Source organism: Lepisosteus oculatus, chromosome 11 (genome assembly GCF_040954835.1).
Source record: "Lepisosteus oculatus isolate fLepOcu1 chromosome 11, fLepOcu1.hap2, whole genome shotgun sequence".
Taxonomy (NCBI): domain Eukaryota; kingdom Metazoa; phylum Chordata; class Actinopteri; order Semionotiformes; family Lepisosteidae; genus Lepisosteus; species Lepisosteus oculatus.
Window position 1 is genome coordinate 4,343,710 of NC_090706.1, and position 25,841 is coordinate 4,369,550.

General features: G+C 37.9%; 1 protein-coding gene across 2 annotated transcripts in view; it reads right to left on the reverse strand.

The window, feature by feature from the left end:
* nuggc.1 (nuclear GTPase, germinal center associated, tandem duplicate 1) overlaps positions 1-24,950 on the reverse strand; it is a 56,423-nt gene extending 31,473 nt beyond the window's left edge. The window contains exons 1-14 of one of the 2 annotated variants that reach the window (XM_069195534.1): positions 24,800-24,950; positions 18,874-18,952; positions 15,098-15,653; positions 14,333-14,434; positions 13,145-13,250; positions 12,101-12,326; positions 9,907-10,107; positions 9,548-9,739; positions 6,526-6,704; positions 6,302-6,347; positions 5,836-5,937; positions 4,714-4,834; positions 3,665-3,798; positions 2,196-2,369 (exon numbers count right to left, since the gene is read on the reverse strand). In XM_069195534.1, coding sequence (XP_069051635.1) covers positions 2,196-2,369; positions 3,665-3,798; positions 4,714-4,834; positions 5,836-5,937; positions 6,302-6,347; positions 6,526-6,704; positions 9,548-9,739; positions 9,907-10,107; positions 12,101-12,326; positions 13,145-13,250; positions 14,333-14,434; positions 15,098-15,593 — 2,079 coding nt within the window. In that variant the 5' untranslated portion in view covers positions 15,594-15,653; positions 18,874-18,952; positions 24,800-24,950. Of the gene's footprint in view, positions 1-2,195; positions 2,370-3,664; positions 3,799-4,713; positions 4,835-5,835; positions 5,938-6,301; positions 6,348-6,525; positions 6,705-9,547; positions 9,740-9,906; positions 10,108-12,100; positions 12,327-13,144; positions 13,251-14,332; positions 14,435-15,097; positions 15,654-18,873; positions 19,076-24,799 lie in introns of those variants that run through there. The other variant, XM_069195533.1, reaches the window with a different exon arrangement.
* Positions 24,951-25,841: the final 891 nt, after the last annotated feature.

Genomic DNA, 25,841 nt, shown 5'->3' on the forward strand with positions numbered 1-25,841 from the left:
TTAAAATATCTTCACCCATCAGTTATTTTACCAGTCTTAGTAGAACTGAGCAAAGTCTCAAACACTGCAATCTAAAAACTTAAATTGGCAGGGTGTACTGTACGTCAATTGAACACAAACCTTCATGTCATTAAACTGCCTCAGCATCTCTGTCTTTGCTCCCTGAAACATGCATGTTTTCAGTGACTCAATCTGGGTTTCAAGAGCTGCTTTAATCTTTGATAAAGTAAAGGTTCCAGTAATGCATGCTCCCTCTGAAATACAAAAGTGTCGTATTATATTAGTTTTGATAGTTTCATGTAGTATTTCATGTAAGCATAATTTTTGTGTAATAGCCTGTATTCTTCTCTCGTTTTCGGATAAATATTTCACTAGGAACAACAACATCCAAGAATTCAATGCTTGTGAATGCTTGGAATATTTGTTGCGGTAGGTATTGTAACGGGAGCCAGTCCTGAAGTGTAGTTCAGGACCCTGTGCAGACAGTATAATCCGGAAGTAAGTGGAGAAGGAGACCCAGGGAAGGTACAGAAGGATTGGATGGGTTGACAGACAGGGGGGCGTGACGACAGTGATCTGGTGCTCAGGGGTCATGGCAAGGGCAAAGTGGTCCAGACAGTCCAAAAGGGGGAATCCGGGGCGCAGTCCAAAGTCCAAAACCAGAGTATCCAACCAAGACGAAACAAACACAGTTAAAAACCTTAACAGGGATAGGGAATAAAACCAGGCTAACGAGGCCAGGCGCTCCGAGCCCCGGACTCAGACAGTCAGGACTCCGTGGTGAAGCCTGTGCCATCGGGTCTCCCCTGGACCCGCTGGTAGGCGGGCTTCCGGGCGTCCATCTCCCAGTGCTGAGCCAGGAATAGCAGGAGCACCAGCATTAAATAATGAGACACAAAACAGGTGGCAGGTGCACATAATCAACCAAAATACCAAAAGGCTGGAGCGCCCTTAAGAGGAGAGATTACGATCGTGACAGGCATCCCTTAAACTTTTTTATCATCAGCTTTTGTCAATGGGATTTTATAGATATATAGGTGCATCAAAGTTTTAAAAGATGCTGTAGCTGTGTTCTTCTTACCTTGGTAAGCTGAAAGCATGGCATTCTTGACTGAATCACTCAGGGAATTATAGATGTTTTTCTTCTTATTAAGAATAATCTTTTCCAAGTCACTCAGTAAATGTCTCAACTAGAATAAAACCAGAAAACACTTTAGGTTATAGGATATGTGAAACAGAGAGGTCTGCTCATCTGGTCATTTTATTTGAACAGTTTGTTTAGTTTCACAGTGCATTATTAGTACAAATTATTGCAATTTGTACAAATATAGCATTTGATTTTTGTATAACATTTGCATTTCATATTTCTATTATGTAAGCAAGCAAAGGTTACTTCAGCCTAGGTGACTCAATATATCCATCATCTCATGAAATCTTTCTTAAAAGAATTCTCCAGTGTTTTGCCGTGAAACAGGCTGCCCCTCACCTCAGTCTTAATGCACACCAGACGCAGGTAAGTTGGAGAATTCTTGTGATGGTTCAGCCACTCACTTGAGACAAAGTCACACTGGAAACTGTCAAGGTTTCCCTTGATTGATTTTCGTGTGCCTCTGTCAAATCTAAAATAATAAATACATTGGTATTATGTTTGTAAAAAAAAAGTAAATACCAAATTTTAGTAAAGAAGATAAAATAGTAAAATGCATCATAAAAGTTGGGAAAACAGAGCATATTATCAGTAGAGATATTCTTAACGTACTCACCTGAAGGTGCTAATAAAGATGTGATTTACATTCTCATACATAGGTTTTGACAGAGTGTAGTTCAGATCAACAATATTTCCACTGGCAGACCTGAAACTTCCAGCATTCCTGCATAAAGCTTTGAGAGTCTTGTGATAACCTCTGGGGTCTTTCTGTTGCTGGAATTAAAAAGATAAAACACTCATAATATTCTACAAAACCAAAATTTTCTGACATCATCAAGTCCAGATACCTGAGAAAAATTGTCAGTTGCAGTTTAATTTTTAATTTTAAAAGTTAAATTATGATATGCTTCATATGGTAAGAGTAAACCCAGCTAGACTTCTGCTGGAAAAAGTAATTATTAGTAAAGTCTTATTTAAAGAAAAGCTAAGGGGCTGCACTTTCACAACCTGCAGAAATCACAGGCAGTGAAAACATCACTTGTCTTACTGGCTCCAGGACTTCGTTATTGGCAGTCTTCACGCAGTTTTTTTCTGCTAGTTGTGCTCCTTCCTGTAAGTACTTCCCAAGCTCACTGTAAGAAGTGTTTAAAAACTTTTTCAGGCTGTCACACATCTTCTCCAGGTTCTTGCTTAGAATTTTGAACAGTTTATCATCTTCATTCTGAAAAGTTACATAACGAGCATTACAGACATTGGTGTGCACAAGGAACTCATATAAACTTTACATTTAAAAGATTTAAACGTTAGTAGTAGAATATAAATGACATGCTGAAATATTTACTTAGATTAGGTCATTTATGAACATAAGGCTGCAAACTAGTGGAAGAAGCTGCTTGGCACATCTAGCTCTTTTGATAGCTTTTTGATAGCTCAGTATCTAAATGAATCTGAAATCTCATCCAGCCTTTTCTTAAAGGAGTCCAGAGTTTGATCCTCAAACTACTTGGTGGGAATTCTGTTTTAGATACCAACTCCTTGTTAAGGAAATATTTTATATTCTGCATCCAATTTAATTATATTTTCCATTTGAGTCAAATGCAATGTAACATTGATCATTTCAAAGTGATTCACACAGGAAGTAAGAACATTCAGTATGTATTACATGGTTGTTTTTTTTAGTTGCCTGAAGCTCTTCATGAAAGGGATCTGGGTGCTACATGTGGAAGTCTTTATCAAGATGATGTGTGAAAGAAATGTTTATATCAAAGGAAGTACTGCTCAAACTTTACAAGCCACTGTTAAGACCTTGTATTGAATTTTATGCTCATTTTAGTCACCACAATAAATACAATAATGTAAAGAAAAAGTTAAAGAAAGTGTAACAAAGATGACTCCTTGTCTCAGGGAATTATCATGTACAAGTCAAAAGAATACTAGGAGTCCAGAAGTAAACGAATGGGGATGTTCAAGTAGGGAGCTGCGTCAGCATGCGCAGGCTGCAAAGGAACAAGTAAAGGTTTATTCCATAATGAAAAGAAACAACATTTCACCTTTGGAGCCTTCTTTCTGAAGAACTTTTCTGTTCTTTTCTTTTCACCATGGAATGAACCCTTACTTGTTTACAGTGAAGACACACAGTGTCATTAACTCTGGGGACTATTTTAGGCTACATAGTGAAACAAGAACTATAAGGCAAGAAAATAAAATCCACATTATATTGTACGTCATATAATCCATGCTAATTTCTTGATCACATTGTAAAACAAAAATAAGAGTTTTGCACTCCCTATACTTTCTGAGGATACTGTATTTTGAAAAATTGAATAATTCATAATCTAAATGGCATAGCAGTTGTGTGAGGAAGACACATCTTTAACTGACCTGCTTGCTCATTATGGAGACATTTTTGTGAAACCTAACATGTTATATTATAATGTTTACTTATTATTCATTTGTAACCATGAGTTACACTAATATATATCTAATAGGAATGAATAACATATTGCACATTTGTACCTTTCTGCTGCATTTCTCCTTTGCCAAATGCAGATATGAAACAATCCCAGAGACATCTGACACATAGTCCCTGACAGCTTTCTCACAGTGTGTCACGTACAGCTCCTTGATGTGTTCTTGAAGTAAAGGTATTTCTAGAAAAAAATTAACATATTCTAAAAGGTGGCATGTTTAATCTCGCCTTTAAGGTTTTACATTATTCTAAACAGAAAATTAACCACTGTACCAGCCTTCCACATTATTTACTCACGTTTCAAAGACAATTGTTTCTGTTTTTGACTTCTTACATGAGGACAAAGTTGAAAGTCCAGACAACTGTAACCTGGCATTTCAATTTGTCTTTAAAGCAAAGTGACCATAGAAAGTTAATGATTAATGGTATATTAATGATACAATGTATATTACATTTCTTAAAGTGTCATATGATTACATAAACTACTTTGTCCAGTTCAGGGGCCAGACCCAGCACTTCCAATGCAGGGACGCTAGAGCCTATCCTGACAAGGCAGGTACACCCAAGGCAGGTACACCCTGAACAGGACACCTGTCCATCACATGGCACACACACACACCCAAGGGCAACTTTCCCAGACCAATTATCCTTTTTCTGGACAGTTTCTGGCCTGGGAGAGAAACACCTGGATGAAACCCATGGGAACATGACGAGAACATACAAACTCCACACATATAGTACCTGAGGTCTGGAAATGAGCCCAAGGCCTCTGCACTGAGAGGCAGCAATGCTAACCACTGTACTACCATGCCACCCCATATGATAACAGTATTTCTATATTAATATGATAGTAATTCTGCTCCTAAAAGTGGGGAAGTGTTTGAGCTACCTGAGACAAATTGAGTTGAAAATTGTAGTTGTTAACCTTAAATTGTATTATTCCAACCACTGTCTATTTTAAAATGTTATTAAGAGGTTTCCTGTTTCCTAATGCATTATATATACACTATTCTTAAAGTAAAAGATGAAAATCCTATGTTACTTTGAACTTATCAAAAAGCCTACACAACCTGTCCTACAGACTCTAAATTCCTACCAGTGTCGTTGAGATCCAGGATTGTAGATCTTCCTTGTTTATTTTTCCAGAACTCTATGGAACTCACTGTATATATATCAAAAACATTGTCTTTTTCTCCACTTTCACCAAAGAGAAATCTCTGAAAGAAATAGGTTTAAATAATAGTAGTTTTGGTTTTCAGTGTAGTAGCAGAAATAATGCTGGTCATAAAGAAACAGTTATGGAGGAAGTACAATATTTGTTTCCTGCAATTTATGCTTGCATTATTCTCTTAATACTGTAGTTACTTCTCATTTCAAATCAATGGAAAACTGCAAGAAAGGTTTAAGTCAATTGTTTACAATTGACTAAAGGTACAATGACGTTTTGATTTAACCTGCTCTCATTATCAAAACCTTCAATAAGAATGAGCATTTCGTTGTTGCAGGGCTCTTTACTAGAGGCAGCAGCGGTGTTCAGGCCGAAACCCAAGAGCTCGGGGGGCTCAGAGGGGGTTTCGGAGGTTTCCGAGGGAACCCAGAGGCGGAGGGATTCGGCGCTTCCCGGAGAAAGCCGAGGGCTGCCGGCTGGCTACAGACTGGTGTGTCTGTATCTGCAGTTTGATCCAGAGACTGAATGCCGACTTGCAGTAGACTGGTTTTGCTCTTGAAGTCGCAGCGGGCTGCTGCGGACAACACTGAGCGAGGGCTCATGGTCCAGTGATTCGAGATCCTAGAAGAGTGTGGCACCATGTCCAGTGGAAATCACTGCCACTGGTAGCCCAGTGATGGCGCGTCTATGCCGTGGCGATTCGGGATTAGACTGGAAATGAGTGAATATGGATTAAGTGGATGATTGGCCCCTGACAGGCAGGGGAAGGGAGACTGGGACCAAAAGGCAACTAGACTGAGAGCCACTGGACTACCCATCTCCTGGGGCAACCACGGGCCGCCCGGTGTGACAACTTTCTATACTTTTCCTGACCCGCTAACTGTGTATGAATTGTTTTATTTCTGGAAGTTATAAAAATGTACGAGCTAAAACTATTTTAAAACTTAAAGGTCATGACATTCAAAACACATACACTTATCGGCAGATTTGTCTTGAATAATCTTATAAATATACATCTCCAAAATGAACCTTTCCCTTGAGATCTCTTACCTTAGCTTTGGAATGAAGGAGTTGTTGTAATTCTCTCTTAATCCTTTTATTGCGGCGCAGTATACATGCCTCTTTTTCCTTTTTCTCCTTTATTAAAGGGTCCTGCAAAGAGCTTGTTTGTTTATCAGTGTACTCATTTATAATTAATAGAATAATCTCTTTAAAGATTGTCATGAAACCTTTTTCATGGGGCAATTTAAGCAAAATTAGAATAATAAAACCAAGAAATAATATCAATTAGTGAACAGTGAAGTACACACATACTCTACAGTGCATACACATACACACACTCTCAATTAAGTTAAAGTATCTAAAAGGAAGAATGCTTGATTTTGGGAGTAAAAATTGACTATACACTCTTAAAAAATGTTTAGGAACTGTCCCTGATTTTAACAAACTAAAATTGTGGCACCAAATGTTTATTGGAAGGAAATATTTTTTAATAAACCACTGCTTTTATTTTTACCTGAATGTCTGTGAGTCCAAGCTCTTCATCACTGAGCTCATAATTACTGAAAATAGAATAGTTGGTTGTTAGAAGACCTGCATTTATATAAAATAAAGGTTTAAAAGTGTCTATTTTTGGGAGATTAGTATACAGACACTACATGTGTTCATGATGTATTGTGTCTATATACTGATCACATATATATATATTTACTTTTGTATATTTATCATTTATCAGTTTACCTTTTAAATTCATCTGGGTTGATGTCATCTGTTTTGGTGCAAATAAAAGTGATGTTGTGACACTGCCCCCCTCCAGCGATGTCTCGTAAACTGTTCTCAAGGATTTCAGTTGCTGTCTTTTCAGACTGTGCCCGGTTGATTTCATTAACAATCCAGACTGAAGAACATTTACTAAGATACTGTAAAACAAAACAAATACGAGTCAATATTGATTAATTTGTGCAAGTATAAAATATAAAATGGACAGTGGCTATGTTTGCAAGCAGAAATATAAACTGTACTTAATTGAGTTTCTTTGAGAGACTTTCTGTATGAAATACGCTTAATCAAAAGTTTAAAAGTAACACTCTGATCATTTTTGAGCTCTGATCATTTTAGAACAATTTTCCTGGGTTTGTTGTTGTGTTCAACCCTGCTGCTGCTCTGTGGGGTGAGTCCAAGCTGGTTGCACTTGAAACTTATCACCTGGATACTAGGAGCATCTGGAGTCGATTTATGACCAGGCTCATTCCAGGTGTTCTTCGGAATGAACAGTGAAATCCGACAGAGCTTGTGATTCTGCCACTGACCTTCAGCCCTGACCCTCTCGAGTCTTGCTCTCATTGTGACGCCACAGGTGTGGTGGCCTCCACTATGGATATGAAACAGGCATTTCTGTTGCTCCCCACAGCCTGTTGGGGAACTTTTTCACTCTTTTTATTTCTCTTGTCACAGCTGGCTGCTGGCACACCTTTCTCTCATGCCCAGTCAATACTGCCTTGATCCCGACATACAGCATCGGGGTGCTATGTTGTCACGGCATGCAAACCACCAGTCACTAATATCCAAAAAGACCCTTTGTTCTCCCCTGATACCATGCGTTGCCAGGGGGTGGGACCCTCAGCTACACCTGACACTGCAGTACACACACTAACACACTAATTCACATAAAAACTAACTCGCTCACTAATTCACTGCTCTCACTCGGCAGACTCCCCGTGCAGTTCTGTCCCTACACTTTCAAAAAGGTTGTCATCCCTTTAAAGCAATAGATCTTTTAAATCACACAATTCCCTCTGGAACTGCTGCCATCATCCTGTCTCCTCTGGAGCAATACCTTCACAATCTCTTCTGAGATTGTAGCTCCCATTTCTCTCCACTGGAGTTTCTCAAGCTGCTGCTGCTAGTCTGCTCTCACATGTTCAGTCCTACTCCTATTATTAGCAGTGTCTCACACTCTCTGCTGTCACAGCTTCGTCCCAGCAACTCTCACTGCCATGGCGTTGCATGTACTGTATGTTAATGGGAGACCTCATCTTGTCTCTGCTCTGAAGCTAGCTCAGGACTTTGTGCTGGCTAGGTCTCTCTCAGGCCAGCTTGGTCTTATAGTTACACCCCTAGCTGAATCTCTTTAATTCAAAGCACTATTCAGCTGTGGTCGCATACTATAGTGACACATAGCACTCTATTGAGGGCTCTGCCTCCCTGCCAAACACACCCCACATAATTGTGTTTCCCACACTATGCTTTCCTTGCTTTTTCTTTTAGCTCTGCTTTTTTCAGTACACTGACGACTGCTTGCTAATTTTCCTCGTCTCTCCAAGATCACTCCTTGGCTCTGGCCCTTGCTCATCTCTTCGACCTGTCTGTCAGATTCCCTCGACTTCAAAATCCTCATGTTCATCTATAAGGCTCTGCATGACTTGGGACCTCAGAACCTGTCTGAACTATTATTGTCCTACTCCCCACCTCGCAACCTTTGGTCTTCTAATTCTGGTCTCCTAACTGTCCCCCAAGTCCGTCTATACTCTATGGGTGACAGGGCCTTCTCCAGTTATGCTTCTAAGCTCTGGAACTCCCTCTGCAAGGATATCAGAGAGTCATCTTGTCACGAATCACACTCCCGCGTGCACCACTTGGCGTACACACCTGCGCCCTAGTTAGCAATTAGCACTGCGCTCGCCTTTTTTTCCCATTTAAACCCGCTCACTCCTCTCAGTCCTCGCTCACTGTTGAGATTGTCTTATCCCTTCTCTTGTGCGCGTTCGTACTAAACTGACTTCTGGATAACGAACCTGTTTACTCCTCATCTACGTCTTCGTCTCTGTCTAGCGGATTTGAATTTGGATACCTTACTGACCTGACTACTGGCTTACCGACCCTGTTCCGTCCCCGGCTTCTCCTTCGTTTCTCCCTCTAGCGGATCTTGGATTTGGATACCTTACCGACCTGACTACTGGAACCCGACCTCGTATTCTGTCTCTCGCCCTCGGGATTTCTGGACATCTATTCCCCAGGCACCGCGTAGGGTTCAATAACCTTTACCACTAGTCCTTAGCGATTAGCGTGACACATCTTCTCTAAACTTATTCAATATACAGACTCAAAACCTTCTTCTTTGGAAGAGCCTTTCCTTAACTGGTTCCATTCTTCTCCCCTTTGCTCCTACTGTATTTAGTACCACCATCTACTGTCTCATCTGTGTATTCCGAACTTGTTTATCTTGTGTATTTTTTACTGTTTATTTTTAATTATTGTTGTTGCTTTTGTTATTCTGTAAAGCGCTTTGAGAAGCCACCTTTAAAAGCGCTATATAAAGTTTATTATTATTATGGCTTGTTTCCTCCTGTTTCCGCCTGGCTTTGAACTTAGACAAATTCTCAATCCTCACTACAGACTGAGCTTCTTCATCTCCTAGCTAGCCACAACACCACAGTGTAGGTACAGTATATGTCCGTGGTTACTCAGCTTGGTTTACTGGATGTGTCAACAGCCTTTGTTCTAAAAAGAACAAGTAATTAAAAACTTTCCTTTTCATGAACTCACAGCAGCTATATCTAACTGAAAATGAACATGGTTACTGTGGAAAACTGGAAAACCTTGTCAGCACATTTCACTTTGTACACATAGGATTTTAAACCTGTCCTGAGGTAAAGTGCTCAAACCTCAAGTGCAAGCCTGCTCATTACTCACTTGATAACACCACAAGTCATGTTAGGCAAAGAACTACACAAATCCATGAACACTGCAACATCAGTATTACCATTTTCCACATCTCATCTCTGATTTTATTGGCGTCTCCAGCTCCAGGAAGGTCCACCAGCACTATGCGTTCCAGAAGAGCCGAAGAGTGAGGTACATAAATTGTTACTCTCTTTACGAAAGGCCAGTACTGTGTCTGGCCCTTGTGGTCACTGCGAATGTAGCAGCTTATCTCTTTACCAAGCCTTGATGCCTGCAGGAGAGAATTACTGGTATTCAGATAAAATGTTTACTTGAAGTCTATACAAACCAGAAATTATGAACACATGAACCTTATTTCTACACTGAACAAAATTGCTTCTGAAGAATACTAGAGAATAAAAAGATTGAGAAATTGCATAAACAAAGAACTTTACTTACATTGAAAGAGACAACTTTCTTAGGAGAGTCTGGGATTTCTGGAATGTTTTTGGATCCCATCAGTTGACCAATGCTTTTCTGTAGTGCATCTGCTCCATAAACTGCTTTGATCTTTTCTTCTGCTATTTGTTGCATGTCATCACCATCATTTGTCTTTTCAGAAATGATTTCCAGCAGGTAGGGTAGTTCTATCTCCCAATCCTAAAACAACAGTTGTTAAAACCTTAAAGTGTATTTTTGTAGATGACAGTCAGAAGTGTTCTTTGTGGTTGTTTGTGGGGTTATAAGTACATTTAAAATCGAGAAACAGGAAGCACTTTCCTTATACAAAGCTGAATTTGTCTTTAGGTTTGTGGCTCATCACTGCCTTTCTGCTATTTAGGCAAACCAATTCAACCAGTTGGTCATTGCTATATTTTCAGGTCCAACGTTCTTCCTCCTACAAGGCCAGACTGATGTGATAACTGATGTCATAAAAATTGTTTGGCCAAAGATTCAATGCTGAGTCTGATTATACAGTTACTACCTCTTGGGGAAGAGTAATGTGCAAGCGTGGGGGAGCAGCCAGAGAAAATAGCACCAGAGTCTGAAATTCACTGAGGGGGGAATTGTATTCACAACACTGACTACATTAATATATGAATTCGTGAAGAAATTGAATAGCCCTGGAGTGTAATGTTTATATCTGAGAAGACGAAGTGCATGAAAGTTGTTGGCAATGTGTGAATCGTCAATGATTAGGAACAATAGTACTGGCATGTTCCAGTTAGATTTGATAGTCATCACTGGCTACATTGGGATGACTGTCTTCAATAAACCTGAAGGGGACTGATAAGGTCAATATGGATCACACACACTCTCTGTCTATGCAGGTGTTATCTTAGTAGTAATTAGGATGTGTACTTCAAAATCCTGTCAGGCTGAGCTCTCTTGGACACTAGTTTGATTCCTCATTCTGGCATCTTTGGGTATAAATGTGCTGGGCTTCATCCCAGATTTTATTCCACCGTTTAATGTGGCCATGGCTGTAGATATCATCTGCATAAAGCCAGAAGTGCCCTTCCTCTAGTCATTTCAAAAGGGTACCAGTCACACTGAATGTGAAAGAGAGGATAGGAATCAATCCCCATCAGGAATGCAGACTTTGAGCAATATATTTTATATCCAGAAAAATTACAATTTTCATATTGTATCTAGAACAGGGGGAAAGTAAGCTAAAAACATCAACAAAAGAATGTCATCAACATTAAGTGAAGTAGATATAGATTAATGTCACTGGGCTGTCTAATAGTGGCTCTAACGAAAGCTCACTCAATAGAGGTGACAATGCACAGCCCTGTCCAGGGCCTCTGTCTCTGCCAGGGCAGATATTATAGCTCCAGTGGAACCCTGCACTGTAAGGGTACTGCAAAGAGTAAAAAAACATGCTAACGAATGACCAAGATGTGCAATAGTATTCCAAAGGCAGTTTCATTCCAAACAGTAAAATGCCGTTTCTGCATCTGAAAAGAAGACTGCAAAAGAAACTGGTTGTGGAGATGATTGGTTGGTTAAATAGAAATAATGTTACCTGAAGCAAACTGGCATTTCAGAAAGCCTGCCTGGTCATAATGTGATATGAGGCCACATGTGTGCTTCTATTTGCATACCAAAAATAAATCATTATGCTCTTAAGGTTTGTTCTGTAATTTAACCGTGTTTCATATTTATTTCCAATTTAGGACTATCAGGTTTAATCTCAATAGATGGGAATCCAGTTTCATTTGATTATGAGGGCACCAGCAGGGGCAAAGCATAAACCACCACTATGGGCCTATCAAAGCACAGACTCCCTAGAACACACTTTACATCCAAGAAAGAGACCCGAAATCAAGGGATCGTGCCAGCATCACTCCACCTGCATCACCTGGCCCTGTCTAACCCTCCTCTGGAAAGATGATGCACTGCTGTGAACCCAAGTCATCATGTGTGTAAAGCAGGAGTTTGTAAGAGGCTGCAACAGAGGAGTGTTAATGAAGCCAAGCTTGATGATATGCATACTATAGCTCACAGCATTGGTGTTGTCTGTTCAAATTAAAACAACAAGAATGAATTGTTGCAGCACGTTGATAGAACCAAAACATCCAGTCAGAATAAACTTCTCAGGCTACGATGATGATCAATTCACCAAGACACTGGAACTCATGATGCTCACCTCTTTGCTGATGAACTCAATCTCAGCCTTGTATTCAGAGGAGTTTTCATTTGTCTGCACATGAACAAAGACTGAGGTACAAGCGTGCCCACTTGCTGAAGGCAACAACTGTCTCTCATCCAGAATGGCATTTATCAAAGAGCTCTTTCCCACTCCTGTTTTTCCAAAAACTCCAATGTAAATTTTGTCTGTTGCCTTTCCGTTTTTTAAAGCTGAAATTCTTTTTCTGTAAATAAAAAAAACAATTTATTAAACTTTGAACAGGTTTTCTCTCTGGGCTCTGCATCTTCCTTTCAAAGATATACATGATCGATTATTATGTGTCTTTATGTTGTCCATGGTGTGTATGCATGTGTGCACTCTGACCGACTTGTGTCTGGCCCACGGTGTACTCCAGCCCTCTGATGATGCTTCTGGGATTGGCTCTGGGTTTTTCCAAGGAATAAGCAATTTTCCAATGCTTGATGGATGGTTCAAGGGAAGGACATCACATTAGATCACTTTCAGGAACTGCTTATCCAATTCACTGTCACTGTGACTTGAAGCCTATTCTGGGAAGCACTGGATGCAAGGCAGGATACAACTTGGATGGGATTCTAGTCCATCGCAGGACACACTGTGCCAGACTGTGGGAATATGCTGGAACACCCAGAGGAAATCCACATGAAGATGGGAAAAGTCCATGCAGATAGCACTCCAGGAATTATTAAACACAGGATTCCAGAACTGTGAGGCAGCATTGTTAACCACTGTATCACTGAGCCACCCAGGGCAGGATATAGTGAAATAAAAATAGATTGCAAGATATTTGCATAAAATGCAATTGTTAAAAGTCACAGCATGCCACAAAAGAAAAGGTGATACATTTCAAATATATATTTACATTATATTTCATGTTTTTAAACCTTTTAATTGCAATCAGTATTAATCTGAGCAATTAATATTTCTTCTGTGTGAATAAAAATATTTAGTTTTGAAAAGCTTTCAATTCAGTTGTCTTTAAATCTACTTACAGTATATATTATATAAATAAAAGCTTATTACTTCAGTGTATCCAGGAAATTCATGCCTTCTTCATTACTTCTCACATTTTCAAGGGCCTCCGAAAGCTCAGAAATAATCTTCCTTGCTTCTTCTTCAGTGTCATTGCCTGTGAATAAGAGTATAGAACACATACAGTATCTGAAATTATATCATGTTAACTCCCCATGTATATTATATACAGTATGTGATTTTTATTCTCTTCCCGTATGTGCAGTACTGAGACAAGTTTCTGTTCAGCAGGACTGAGTGCACCAGATATCATTCACCACACAGAGGAAAGTGTGTGGTAGCCCATATTGACAGTATATAAAGCCAATCTGTAAATTCATTGGTGCATGAGAAGTCAACTCTTATAGATTATCTACCATCAAGGGGACCAGCACAATATTTTTGATCACCCATCAAATGCTTATGGAAAACTGTCCTTTTAGTATGAAATCTGAGTATCAATTAACACCGAGAGTGAGCCCCATGGGAATGTATAGTGGAGAATGTAGTCATACCCTTGATTAACTTTAATTAAAACATGATCTAGTGATGAAGATGTAGGTGTATATCACCTACACAGGTTTTAAAACATAGAAACATAAATAAAGAAATTAATATGTGGTAAGAATGTATGAAAGGGAATACTGAATGAAACCATAGCATTGTTCCACTTTCGAACAGCTTTATCCAATTCATGGTTGCAGGGGAGCCGGAGCCTGTCCCAGAAAACCACAGGCACAAGGTGGGATACAAGACACCGGTCCATCGCAGGGCACACACAGACAAACACACATGCACTAGCAGCAGGCCCAGATTTCCAGAAGCCAATTAGCCTAGTGTGAGAGAACCCAGATCAAGCTCATATACAAACACAGGGAGAACATTCAATATAGAACAGAACATACACACCAATAGCACCTGAACCCAGGGCCTCAGCACTGAGAGGCAGCAATGCTATTTTATCACTAGCATAGCTCATTGAAAAACAAATATTCAAAGGTCAAATATATTCATACCTTATAAATATGTTAAAACTAAGTTCTGTGTATTTATTATTTTTGCATAAAAAATAACATACACCTAGAATTTCCTACAGAAAATACTTTTTTTACTTTATTTACTTTTCATTTTATTCATAAAGGGTATGAATGAACTTGAAGGATATTGTTTATGCACAGTACATATTCTTAAAACACTTACATGTGTTAAGCCGGTCTTCTATTTCGTATGAAAAAACAGGGTGTCTTTTCTTTTTCTTTTTTGTTGGAGTATCTGGACCATCCTCACGTTTACGTTTTCTCACTTTAAATGAAAAATACAAGTCCTTCATTTCACAGTACAGTGTTTTTCATATGGTTTGTTTCTATCACACTTTCCAGCAGTTTTTATAATAATTCATGAAGGAGAAGAAATCTTTCAAATGATTAACTTAATGTTTTTGGACATGTAATTTAACAATCATATATAATCGTATTGATCATATACAAATTGCAGTTTTTAATTATTTTAGTTTTCTTTCTGTCATCTGCATTATGTGACATTCTCTCTGCTGGTGTTCCTATATTTTTATTGTTCAAGTGATTCCTGTTTCTGAAAACCTTCCTTTACTTCACTGAGTTTGAGGGAAGCATTCTTCACAGATCATTATACAATAAAAAATAATCTAAAAATAAATTAATTAATCATCTATCTTAACCCCTGGTCCCCGGAGCAATGCTGACCAGTCTGTGCTGTAACCTTCAGTAACATAACAGACTGAATTCTATAAAAGCTGTTGAAAGATGTTCAGCCGAAGTGTTTCTCAAAAGCAGACTTTTGGGAGCTGGTTGAGAAATATTGAACTACAGTACTTCAATAACAACACAGAAATTACCCTTTCATGTATACATTTAATTTGTGTAATAGCCTGTATTCTTCTCTCCATTTCATTTATCTAAATTAGATTCACCTCTATTTTCTTATTACCTTCGTCGTATGTCCCAAGATTCAGTCCATCAGGCAATAGCGTACCAAGCTCATTGATCCAATGTGTCTCTCTTTCTCCCAAAGTTTTCTGATCAATCACTTGTTCAATTGGAAAGATTGACAGGTCCTCCAGAGAGTGGTCTTTGCTGTTGAAATGCTCAGCAATTGGCTGCTTGTATTTGTTTGTTATGTTGCTTTTATGACCTCTGAATCTTATGTGCAGGGAGCTTATAGTCTTTCCCACATACTGTATGTCACATTTTTTACATTGAATAACGTAAATAACATTATATGTTTTACAATTCAAAATATCTTTAATGGGATAGTCTTTGTTTCTAGTTTTGCTCCTAAAAGTATCAATGCCTTTATGCAAATAGTTACAGCAGTTGCATCTTCTTGCATTACATGAGTATACTCCTGGAGGAAGGTCTGATTGATTCTGAGGAACTGCAAATGCTACAGCACCAACATGTGCAGAAGGAACAGGCTTGCTCATTGTGACTGTTCCTTGTAATCAGCTCAGTTTGTCGAGACACTATCTTTTCAGTTGAGGAGCCTAAAATACAAAAATAAGAATTAAAGATTATATAAGTATATTCTTCAATTTGATTGTACTGGGGTCTGTCAAAACTTACACATATCAGAGTAAGAAAGGACAGTTTATGTTGGTCTCATAATTGTGATTCACCTTCTGCACTTAAAAAATGAAATTGAATAATTACATGAAAATGTGAAAACAAACAAATGCAAAACAAACATTTATTTTATTGGAATTTCATGGTGTTTATTCCCTGTTAAATAAATGAAAAGATAAGGGAGACACCTGGGAAGTGAGATAATAATATCATTTTTTGTTTTTGTATTTTTGCAAACTATGCAGTTTAGTGGCTTGAAGTTGGCTTTACGCCCAAATATATAAAGATGCTTCCTGTCCTTGGTCAGTAAGGTAAAGGGCATGTATTTGGTAAACTGGCTGTATGCCCAGAACATGAAAAGAACTAACTCTTGTCTAGTATGCAACTTAGACATAATTAATAACAATATTGGCAGGTGTTGTTGTATTATCATTTGTTTAGAATATGTCGTAGTAACTTGGTTGGTCGGTATAAAAGACCATCTTCAGCGACTTATTTTTAAAGTCCAGTGGTTGCAAGCTGGACTTCCATATGCATATGAAATAAAGAGACTTCTGCTTCACAGACACCTGAACTTTGTCATTTGTATGACACAACATAAATGTACTAGTACAACATCATATATATATAAATCAAACTGCATAACTAAGTTAACAGGTTCTTATTAGACCAGAAGGCAGTGGAATATATATATAAACTCCAGCAAAAACTAATTCAAATAAATGTTTTCTAGCATAACAGTGATTGCTAAATGTGATCTTCAGACCCTGTGCTATCTTTGTTTTTTTCTGCTTCTATAACATTTCATATAATGGTACCCCTGCCACCTCACTGTTTTGCATGTCTCTCCTCTACACCCTGTAGAAAGAGGAAATAACCTTTTGTAGCTCTGAAAGAATTAGTGAGACAACTGTTTTTGAGATTAGAAGCATGGCATTGCAGATCTGTTTTAAAGTGTAACTGTGTACTATCATTGTCATAAAATGTGTAATTCCTTAAATTTCGTATAATTTGTTTCATTCCTGAAAGCCACTCTAAATGTAGTAAACTGTTTTAAAATGTTCTTATAGTTTAAATTTGTATTTGGGTAAGAGATGATAAGGAGCAGCAGTTATATAACATTTTATTTCTTTACCTTCTCTCATCTGTGCCCTTTCTGATCAACTCAACTATCGCCAACTTCCATATACTAGAAACTGCTGTCAGCTTCAAATCAGATATTGTGTATTATTATTATTATTATTATTATTATTATTATTATTATTATACACAATTATACTATTCTCAATAAGAACTCTCCCCTTCCATGACAACAGAGAAAAAGTCATCTTATCATGTCAATTTATGGGTTTGCAAACTACCAATACGAAATGTTTTCATTTGAATTTCTTTCTCTTGACATATGAAATATGAAGTCTGAACAATTCAGAAGTGAAAGATTATTTTTATTCCAACTTTTATTACAACTTTAGTTTGTGTTAATGTGATAATTCCGATCAAATTCAAATCCAATTGTGCACTCAAAGTATTGTCCCAGAAGCAAGAGACAAAATAAAACAAGTGACCTGGACAGACCTGTATTGTATGGAATTATAACTGTATTGGCTAATCCGCCTCATCTCCATTAGTTAGTGCAGTTGTAACAAATAGCAGAATATGCGGTATTGTGTAACTTCCTGTTACACAATATAGATTGTGAGTTAAGTATTCTCTCCATTCTTGTCTGAACATGAAGCATGGGTTGAATTATTTTTTTCCAGTAAAGGTGACTCTTTATAAGATCACATTCATGAAGCTTTATGTTACGACTGAACAACTGTGTGAAAACATTTCATAATCTCTACTGTCTGTATAACCACACCCTGACCCACACCAATTACTACTGGCATAAACTTTCTAATGATCTGTCATGAAAGCAATTTTAATTTTTAATCTAATGTTTTTAACAGCACTTTTTTATTCAGTAGCTTGTCATGTATTAAACATATAGAAATATACGGTACTGTCCATAGGTTATAATTTTGATAAATGTATGATTCTGTTGTGACTCTGTTGGTTGCGTGATAGGCTTGTGTCCTGTCCTGCAACTGGATGTGGTTTTGGTTTGCATTTATATTTGCCTGTGCAAATGGACACAGAGATTTTGTTTGTCCTCCCTTGACACGACATCTTTCCTGTCATTCCAAATTCAAATGTATTCTTTTGGCAGTATAAGCTGAAAGCTGTTGAGTTGTTGTGCTCATATCCATGCACCTATTCACATATTGAAAGATCAACCAGCTGTAAGAGTAAGGCAACAGGGGGGTACTGTGGGTATAAGTCTTCCTGTTCAGTTTTGAAATGTATTGTGTAAAAAACAGCACAGGGGATTAAGAACAGGCTTAACTAGCTGCCCTGTTCAATCTGAAAGGTCTTTAAATTAGCCTGTTTGTCATTGCCAAGGCTGGAGGAGAGCAATACAGATACAGCTGAAAATTTGTGAATCCATTATGGTTAAGACCGTAAAATAAAAATTGTCAAATGTTTTGTTTGCATCTAGAGAGAACACTGCTGTGAAGGTGCTCATCTTGATAAATGGATCAAAGTATTATTGAGTCAGTTTTTACCTTTAACAAAGTTACTCTGATACAGATGAACTAATAGTGGGGTAATTAATTGCAAACATGCTGCTAGGGATTTGCATATTATGTTGAATTTTACCCTTGAGAAGAATCTCTATTCTGTTTCAATAATACTTGAATAGTGTAGAGTTCATTGATTGAGGTAGATGAATGCAAAACAATGACATGTTCTGCCATTTAAATTATCAGAGTAGGTACAAGCATCCAGACAAAGTCTGCCAGGAGACATCAATTCCTGTGATTTCTTATTTTGTAAGGCAAGCACTGCTGTAACAATTCCATGATAAAGGAACTTTGCAGCTAACAATTCAGTCTTATCACCAAATTCAAAATTAACATATACTTTTCAATAACTAAAGATGTTTAAAAAATTTTACATGTTACAACATTATGTTCAGCTGAAGGCTGTTACCGCATCTACACTGTGTATGCAATTGTGGGTTTGTCTCCAATTACTCAGAAAGTTCGACAATATATTGCTTAATGGGTAATAGAACTCTCACAGTATAAATGCACTTACCTGTCTGCATTGATCTTCAACCATTAACTAACAAGCTTCGCCCACTCTTTTCTTTAATGATCTTAAAAAACACAACAAGCTACAGTAGGTCAGATTGATCAAAAACAATTATCTCTGTAAACTAAAGAAACTGGAGAACATCAGTTACAATGAAATGAAACTTACTGGTGATGAAAGTAATATGGGTCTGGAGAGGATGAACTGTTCTGTCCAAGTGCCTTAAGAGGCAACACAAGGGGTGTCTCTATAAGCAAATAGTCATCAAGGCAGAGCAAAGGCGTGGAAAACAGAAAGGGCCTGCATAGCCACACCCCCTGTAGAACAGCAGGGCGAACATAACACTGAGTCAAAAAGCACAAAGTGATTAAAGTGCAACATCAATACAGACCAGATAACAGCACTTGTGTCCTCCAACAAACAGGGAGCACTCAGTCATGTGCTTCTGGACACTCCACTCAGAGGGATTTACAGGTAATGGGGACTCTCCTCCACCACTACCAATGTGCAGCCCCACCTGGATGATGCACCGACAGCCATAGTGCCCCAGTACGCTCCCACACACCAGCTCTCAGTGGGGAGGAGGTCAGAGTGATGAGGCCAGCTCATAGATGGGGAGCATTAGAAAACTGTGATATAAGTGCAAGGAATTCTTAAAGAATTACACTGACGAGAAGACTGGGGTGGAGAAATGTACTGGGATGTAAGCAAGCTGTGAACTGGTAATTGAAGGTGTGGAGAACTTTAGGCTGCCCTACCTTTTCCAGGAATGACTTTTCTTTGAACAGGGAAACCCGTGTGCAATACAGTAGGTGAGAGAAGAGCAGTGTCAGTTCTCAGGCTGTCACTCCTTTGGCCTGTGTCTAAGTACAGCAACATGAACAATTTGCCAGGACTTACACAGATCTGCCATGATAAAGAGGAGAAGGAGAAGCTGTATTGCTCTATGGATCTGAACACCCACAAGGACAACACTATATATTGCAGGATAATTTACTGCAGAGGTTATGCGACAAAATGCCCCCTAAAACAGCCTCCCAGACTGCTATCAAAATCCCAACCACTTCTGATACTGTGCGAGCCCTTTAAGCATGTGAGAATGTTGTATTAACTACAATAATCTATTTATCACTCATGGTGTCAATTTACAAATGACAGAGGCCTTTTTGTGCCTTCTAGTGGCAGATCAACTGTTGCCAATATGCACACTAGGGGTCCTGTGCCCTTCATATGCACATTCCTGTTGAGGTCTGCAAGGGCTTAGGATGTCCCATTTCTAATTTGTGTTTCACAAAGGAGTGTCATGCGCTCTTCTCTGAAGTCCGTATTGGAGCAGACTTTGCTGAAGGGAATCGCCCAGAATTCCTCGCAGAATGGTGATGTGCAGGGAGCTTATAGTTTTTCTCACATACTGAATGTCACATTTTTACATTGAATAACATAATTGACATTATATGTTTTACAAGTTAAAATATCTTTGGTGGGATAGTATTTGTTTCTAGTTTTGCTCCTAAAAAATCTTATTTCCCTGTGATTATTTATATCTTTCCGGTGTGTCTTGTTGTGTAACCTATTTACTTCCTGTGTCTGCTCTGCTCCTTGCTCAGCATTGAGGGTACGGATGTCCTGAGACCCGCCTAGCACCAGGTCACTCCTGTCCATGGCCTGAGGGCATAGGTTTCTATACTGACATCGTCTGACCCCCTGGGCCTGGGCTAACCTCTGTTACTTGTTGAGAATAAAAGAAGCAAAGTTCCTTCTGGTTTGAAAACTTTTACTTTTTTTACATTAACAAAGGAAAAAAAAACTAATAGATTTATAGATCCAGACGACACTTTCTGTGGTCTAACCGGGTGCAAATAGGAAAAGTTGGTAGCAAAATTACTAAGTAAAACAGTGAGACAATATGTTTTTTAAAGAATGCTGATCATTTTAAATCAACATTTACTTCAAACCAGCAGCAACAGCACAATCTCAGTTATGGATGTGAGTTGACAATCTCATGTTCAACATCCAATCTGTTGCGATACTTCGTTTTTGTGGTCACGTATGACGAAAATCCGGTTTCACACAGATAGGTGGTCACAAACGTGAGAAGGACAGAAAGAGCTTTCTCTGATAATACTGGACATTCGTTTTTGGTGCTACACCAAAACTCTGCCAACTGCACTTCATTAAAAGCTGTTTGTAAGGAAGAGTCTGAAATCAGGTCAACGAACTTCTCATATTCTTGTGACGTGAAGTCTCGAAGTTTGTTCTGATTGTTTTTCACATTTTTTTTTTACTTTTATGGTTGCAGTAAATACTAAGCGATCTTTCTACCTAGTAACACTATTTTCTCTCATTGCAAGAGTTTTTGAGATTTGCCGGATGGCAAAATGGCAAACATTTTTATCTCAAAATAAGATAGAAGAGCAGATGGAAGAGGACATTTCATCTGAAACCTTCGAGATTCCTTCTGGCTCTAGCAGCGTAAGTACAGAAATTTATTCAGAGTAAATTTGTAGATGATGTTTCAGAAGATATGCCTAATATTTCTGACTTTTGGAGCCATGCAAAGCATCGTAATCTTTTTGATAGTGAAGAGACAAGTGAAATAATATTATTTTTGCAAACTATGCATTCTAGTGGGTTGAAGTTGGCTTTGAGCTCAAATATATAAATATTCTGCCTGTCCTTGGTCAGTAGGATAAAGGGTTTGTATGAGGTAAGCTGCTTATGTGCCCAGAACATATGAAAGGAACTAACTTTTGTCTAGTCTGCAACTTATATATGATTAATAACCATATATGGATGTGTTGTTGTCTTATCATTCGTTCAGGATAAGGTATAAAAGACTAATTCTTGCATTGTTCAGGGAGTTTTTGTGGTTGCAAGCCGTTCTCCCATATCCCATATGCAAGATACTTCTACTACACAGACACCTGGACTTTCTCATTTGTATGACACAACAATTTTGGAACTGCGAGCAGGGTACTCCCAGTGGTTGCAAGCCGTTCTTCCATATCCATATAAACCTGACACCTGGACTTTGTCAGTTGTATGACACAACAATATAATTTTTTTTATTTTTCTTGTAGCCTTTGTGAGAGGGAACCCCTGTGGACATCCCCACTGTACTAGTACAACATAATAAATATAAATCAAACTGCAGAACTACAGTAAGTAAACAGGTTCTTGTTAAACCTGAAACCAGTGGCATGTGTAAATTCCAGCAAAAACAAATTCAAGCAAATCGTGTGATTTTTTTTTTAGACCCCAAGCTATTCTTTAAAAAAAAATCTACTTCTATAACATTTCATAAAATGGTACCCCTGCCACCTCACTGTTGTTTTTGCATGTCTGTCCTGTACACTCTGTAGACAGAGGAAATAACCTTTTGTGGCTCTGAAAGAATTAGTGAGAGAACTGTTTTTTGAGATTGGACGTGTGACATTACAAAAATGTTCTAAAGTGTATGCTTATGAGTAAATGGTATCATTTTTCATTTTGTTACATACCTGAAATCCACTCTAAATGTAATAAACTACAGCATGTTTTTATTTTTTTCAAATAGTTTAAATTTGTATTTGGGTGGAAGATGCCCTTTCTGATCAACAACTGTTGCCAACTTCCATATACTAGAAACTGCTGTCAGCTTCAGATCAGATATTGCAGGTGCTTATTACACACAATTATACTATTCTCAAAAAGAGCATTTCTCCCCCATGACAATGGAGAAATTGCCAGTTTATCATTTCAGTTTATGGGTTTGTAAACTACCAATACCAAATGTTTTCATTTTATTTTTATCAAATTAACTTTTATTACAACTTTAGTTTGTGTTAATGTGATAATTCCGATCAAATTCAAATCCAATTGTGCACTCAAACTTTTATGTGCCAGAAGCAAGAGACGAAATAAAACAAGTGACCTGGACAGACCTGTATTGTATGGAATTATAATTGTATTGGCTAATCCTCCTCACCTCCATAGTTAGTACAGTTATAACAAATAGCAGAATATGCGGTATTGTGTAACTTCCTGTTACACGATATAGATTGTGAGTTAAGTATTCTCTCCATTCTTGTCTGAACATGAAGCATGGGTTGATTTACCTTTTTTCCAGTAAAGGTGACTCTTTATAAGATCACATTCATGAAGCTTTATGTTATGACTGAACAACTGTGTGAAAACATTTCATAATCTCTACTGTCTGTATAACCACACCCTGACCCACACCAATTACTACTGGCATAAACTTTCTAATGATCTGTCATGAAAGCAATTTTAATTTTTAATCCATTGTTTTTAAAAACACCTTTTTATTCAATAGTTTGTATTTTACTTAACATGTAGAAATGTACAGTATTGTCCATAGGTTATAATGCTACTGAAAAACCAAATGTTAAATTTAACCTGTATTTATCATTTCTAAAAAATTGTCCATGACATACTAGAATTTGATGTGCAATACATATGTAATGTATATTATGACATCAACATGGAATAACATTTAAATGATGTATCCAGCCTTTATGAAACCTGTGCTTCATTTTCTCCTGCTGTGATGATTTGTGAGTTGTGATAATGATCTGTGTTAATCAATCTGAATTGCAAAGACTGAAACAAACATATTCAGGACTGTACCATATAACCTGTACCATAAAAAAATAAAATTATTTTACATTTCTTTTACTGAATTATATGAAAACCGTGTTTGCACCTTATCAGGAAAGATGCATTCCTCCAAATGTTGCTATTTTGGCATATTTGCCTACAATTAATGTTACAGCCCAGTGTAACTTTCGCTTGAAACCTGGCTTCCAAAGTCATTTTTTCTTCCTAGCATAAAGACACCACATGTATGATAAAAATCAATTAATAATTTTACAGAATCCTCCTTAAATGAAGAAAACATCCCAAAATTGGTATTCATATATTTCTCACAAATTAAAATATGAAGGAGTAAATGCTGCTATGTAAAGTTACTATGTAGAGATGTCAATCATTACTTTAAACTATACCACAATTTTGAATGTACATATATATGTACATACAATGTATATATCTTATACTGTATATTGCTATAATACATTTCAAAATAAATGAAATATTGCAGAAGTCTGTTTGCACCAAGGAGAAAAGGGAAAAAGGAGAAAAAGAAATATATTGTGTCCTGTCCTGCAACTGGATGTGGTTTTGGTTTGCATTTACATTTGCCTATGCAAATGGACAGAGAGAGTTTGTTTGTCCTCCCTTCACACGACATCTTCCCTGTCATTCCATATTCAAATGTATTTTTTGGCAGCAGATAATTATTTGCAAACATACTGCTAGGGATATGCATATTGTGTTGAATTTTACCCTTTCCATTCTGTTTCAATAATACTTGAATAGTGTAGAGTTCATTGATTGAGTAGATGAACGCAAAACAATTACATGTAGAGTATCACAGTAGAGTATAAGCATCCAGACAAGGTCTGCCAGGAGACATCAATTCCGGGTGATTTCTTATTTTGTAAGGTAAACATTGCTGTAACTATTCCATGGAAAAGGAGCTTTGCAGGTAAGAATTCAGTCTTCTCACCAAATTCAAAATTCACATATACTTTTCAATAACCAAAGATGTTAAAAAATTTTACATTTTACAACATTATGTTCAGCTGAAGGCTGTTACTGCATCTACACTGTGTATGAAATTGTGGGTTTGTCTCCAATTACTCAGAAAGATTGACAATATATTGCTTTATGGATAATATAACTCTCACAGTAAAAATGCACTTATCTGTCTGCATTGATCTTCAACCATTAACTAACAAGCTTCGCCCACTCTTTTCTTTAATGATCTTAAAAAACACAAGTTACAGTAGGTCAGATTGATCAAAAACAATTATCTATGTAAACTAAAGAAACTGGAGAACATCAGTTACTATGAAATGAAACTTACTGGGGATGAAAGTAATATGAGTCTGGAGAGGATGAACTGTTCTGTCCAAGTGCCTTAAAAGGCAACACAAGGGGTGTCTCTATAAGCAAATAGTCATCAAGGCAGAGCAAAGGCGTGGAAAACAGAAAGGGCCTGCATAGCCACACCCCCTGTAGAACAGCAGGGCGAACATAACACTGAGTCAAAAAGCACGACGTGATTAAAGTGCAACATCAATACAGACCAGATAACAGCACTTGTGTCCTCCAACAAACAGGGAGCACTCAGTCATGTGCTTCTGGACACTCCACTCAGAGGGATTTACAGGTAATGGGGACTCTCCTCCACCACTACCAATGTGCAGCCCCACCTGGATGATGCACTGACGGCCATAGTGCCCCAGTACACTCCCACACACCAGCTCTCAGTGGGGAGGAGAACAGAGTGATGAGGCCAGCTCATAGATGGGGAGCATTAGAAAACTGTGATATAAGTGCAAGGAATTCTTAAAGAATTACACTGACCAGAAGACTGGGGTGGAGAAATGTACTGGCATTTAAGCAAGCTGTCAGCTGCACATTGAAGGTGTGGAGAACTTTAGGCTGCCCTACCTTTTCCAGGAATGACTTTTCTTTGAACAGGGACACCTGTGTGCAATACAGTAGGTGAGAGAAGAGCAGTGTCATTTCTCAGGCTGACACTAACTTTGTAGGTAACAATCTGGTCTTAACTGCAAATTTCAAATTCACATATACTTTATAATAATTAAAGATGTTGAATTGAAATTGTGCACTTGTCTCCAATTGCTCAAAAAGATGGAATATAATTAATGGATAATGGATTTCTTAATCCAGCAAAAACACAGTAAACAGCACTTACCTGTCAGCCTCTATCTTTAACCATTAACTACTATAACAAAGATCATCAAAGAGCTTAAAAACAACAAACAACAGTAGTTTAACATTTTTCAAAAACAATTATCTCTAAGTCTTGGAGGATGTCAGTTGCAGGAAAACAAAACTTACTTAGGATAAAAGAAATATGAGTCAGCAGAGAACAAAAT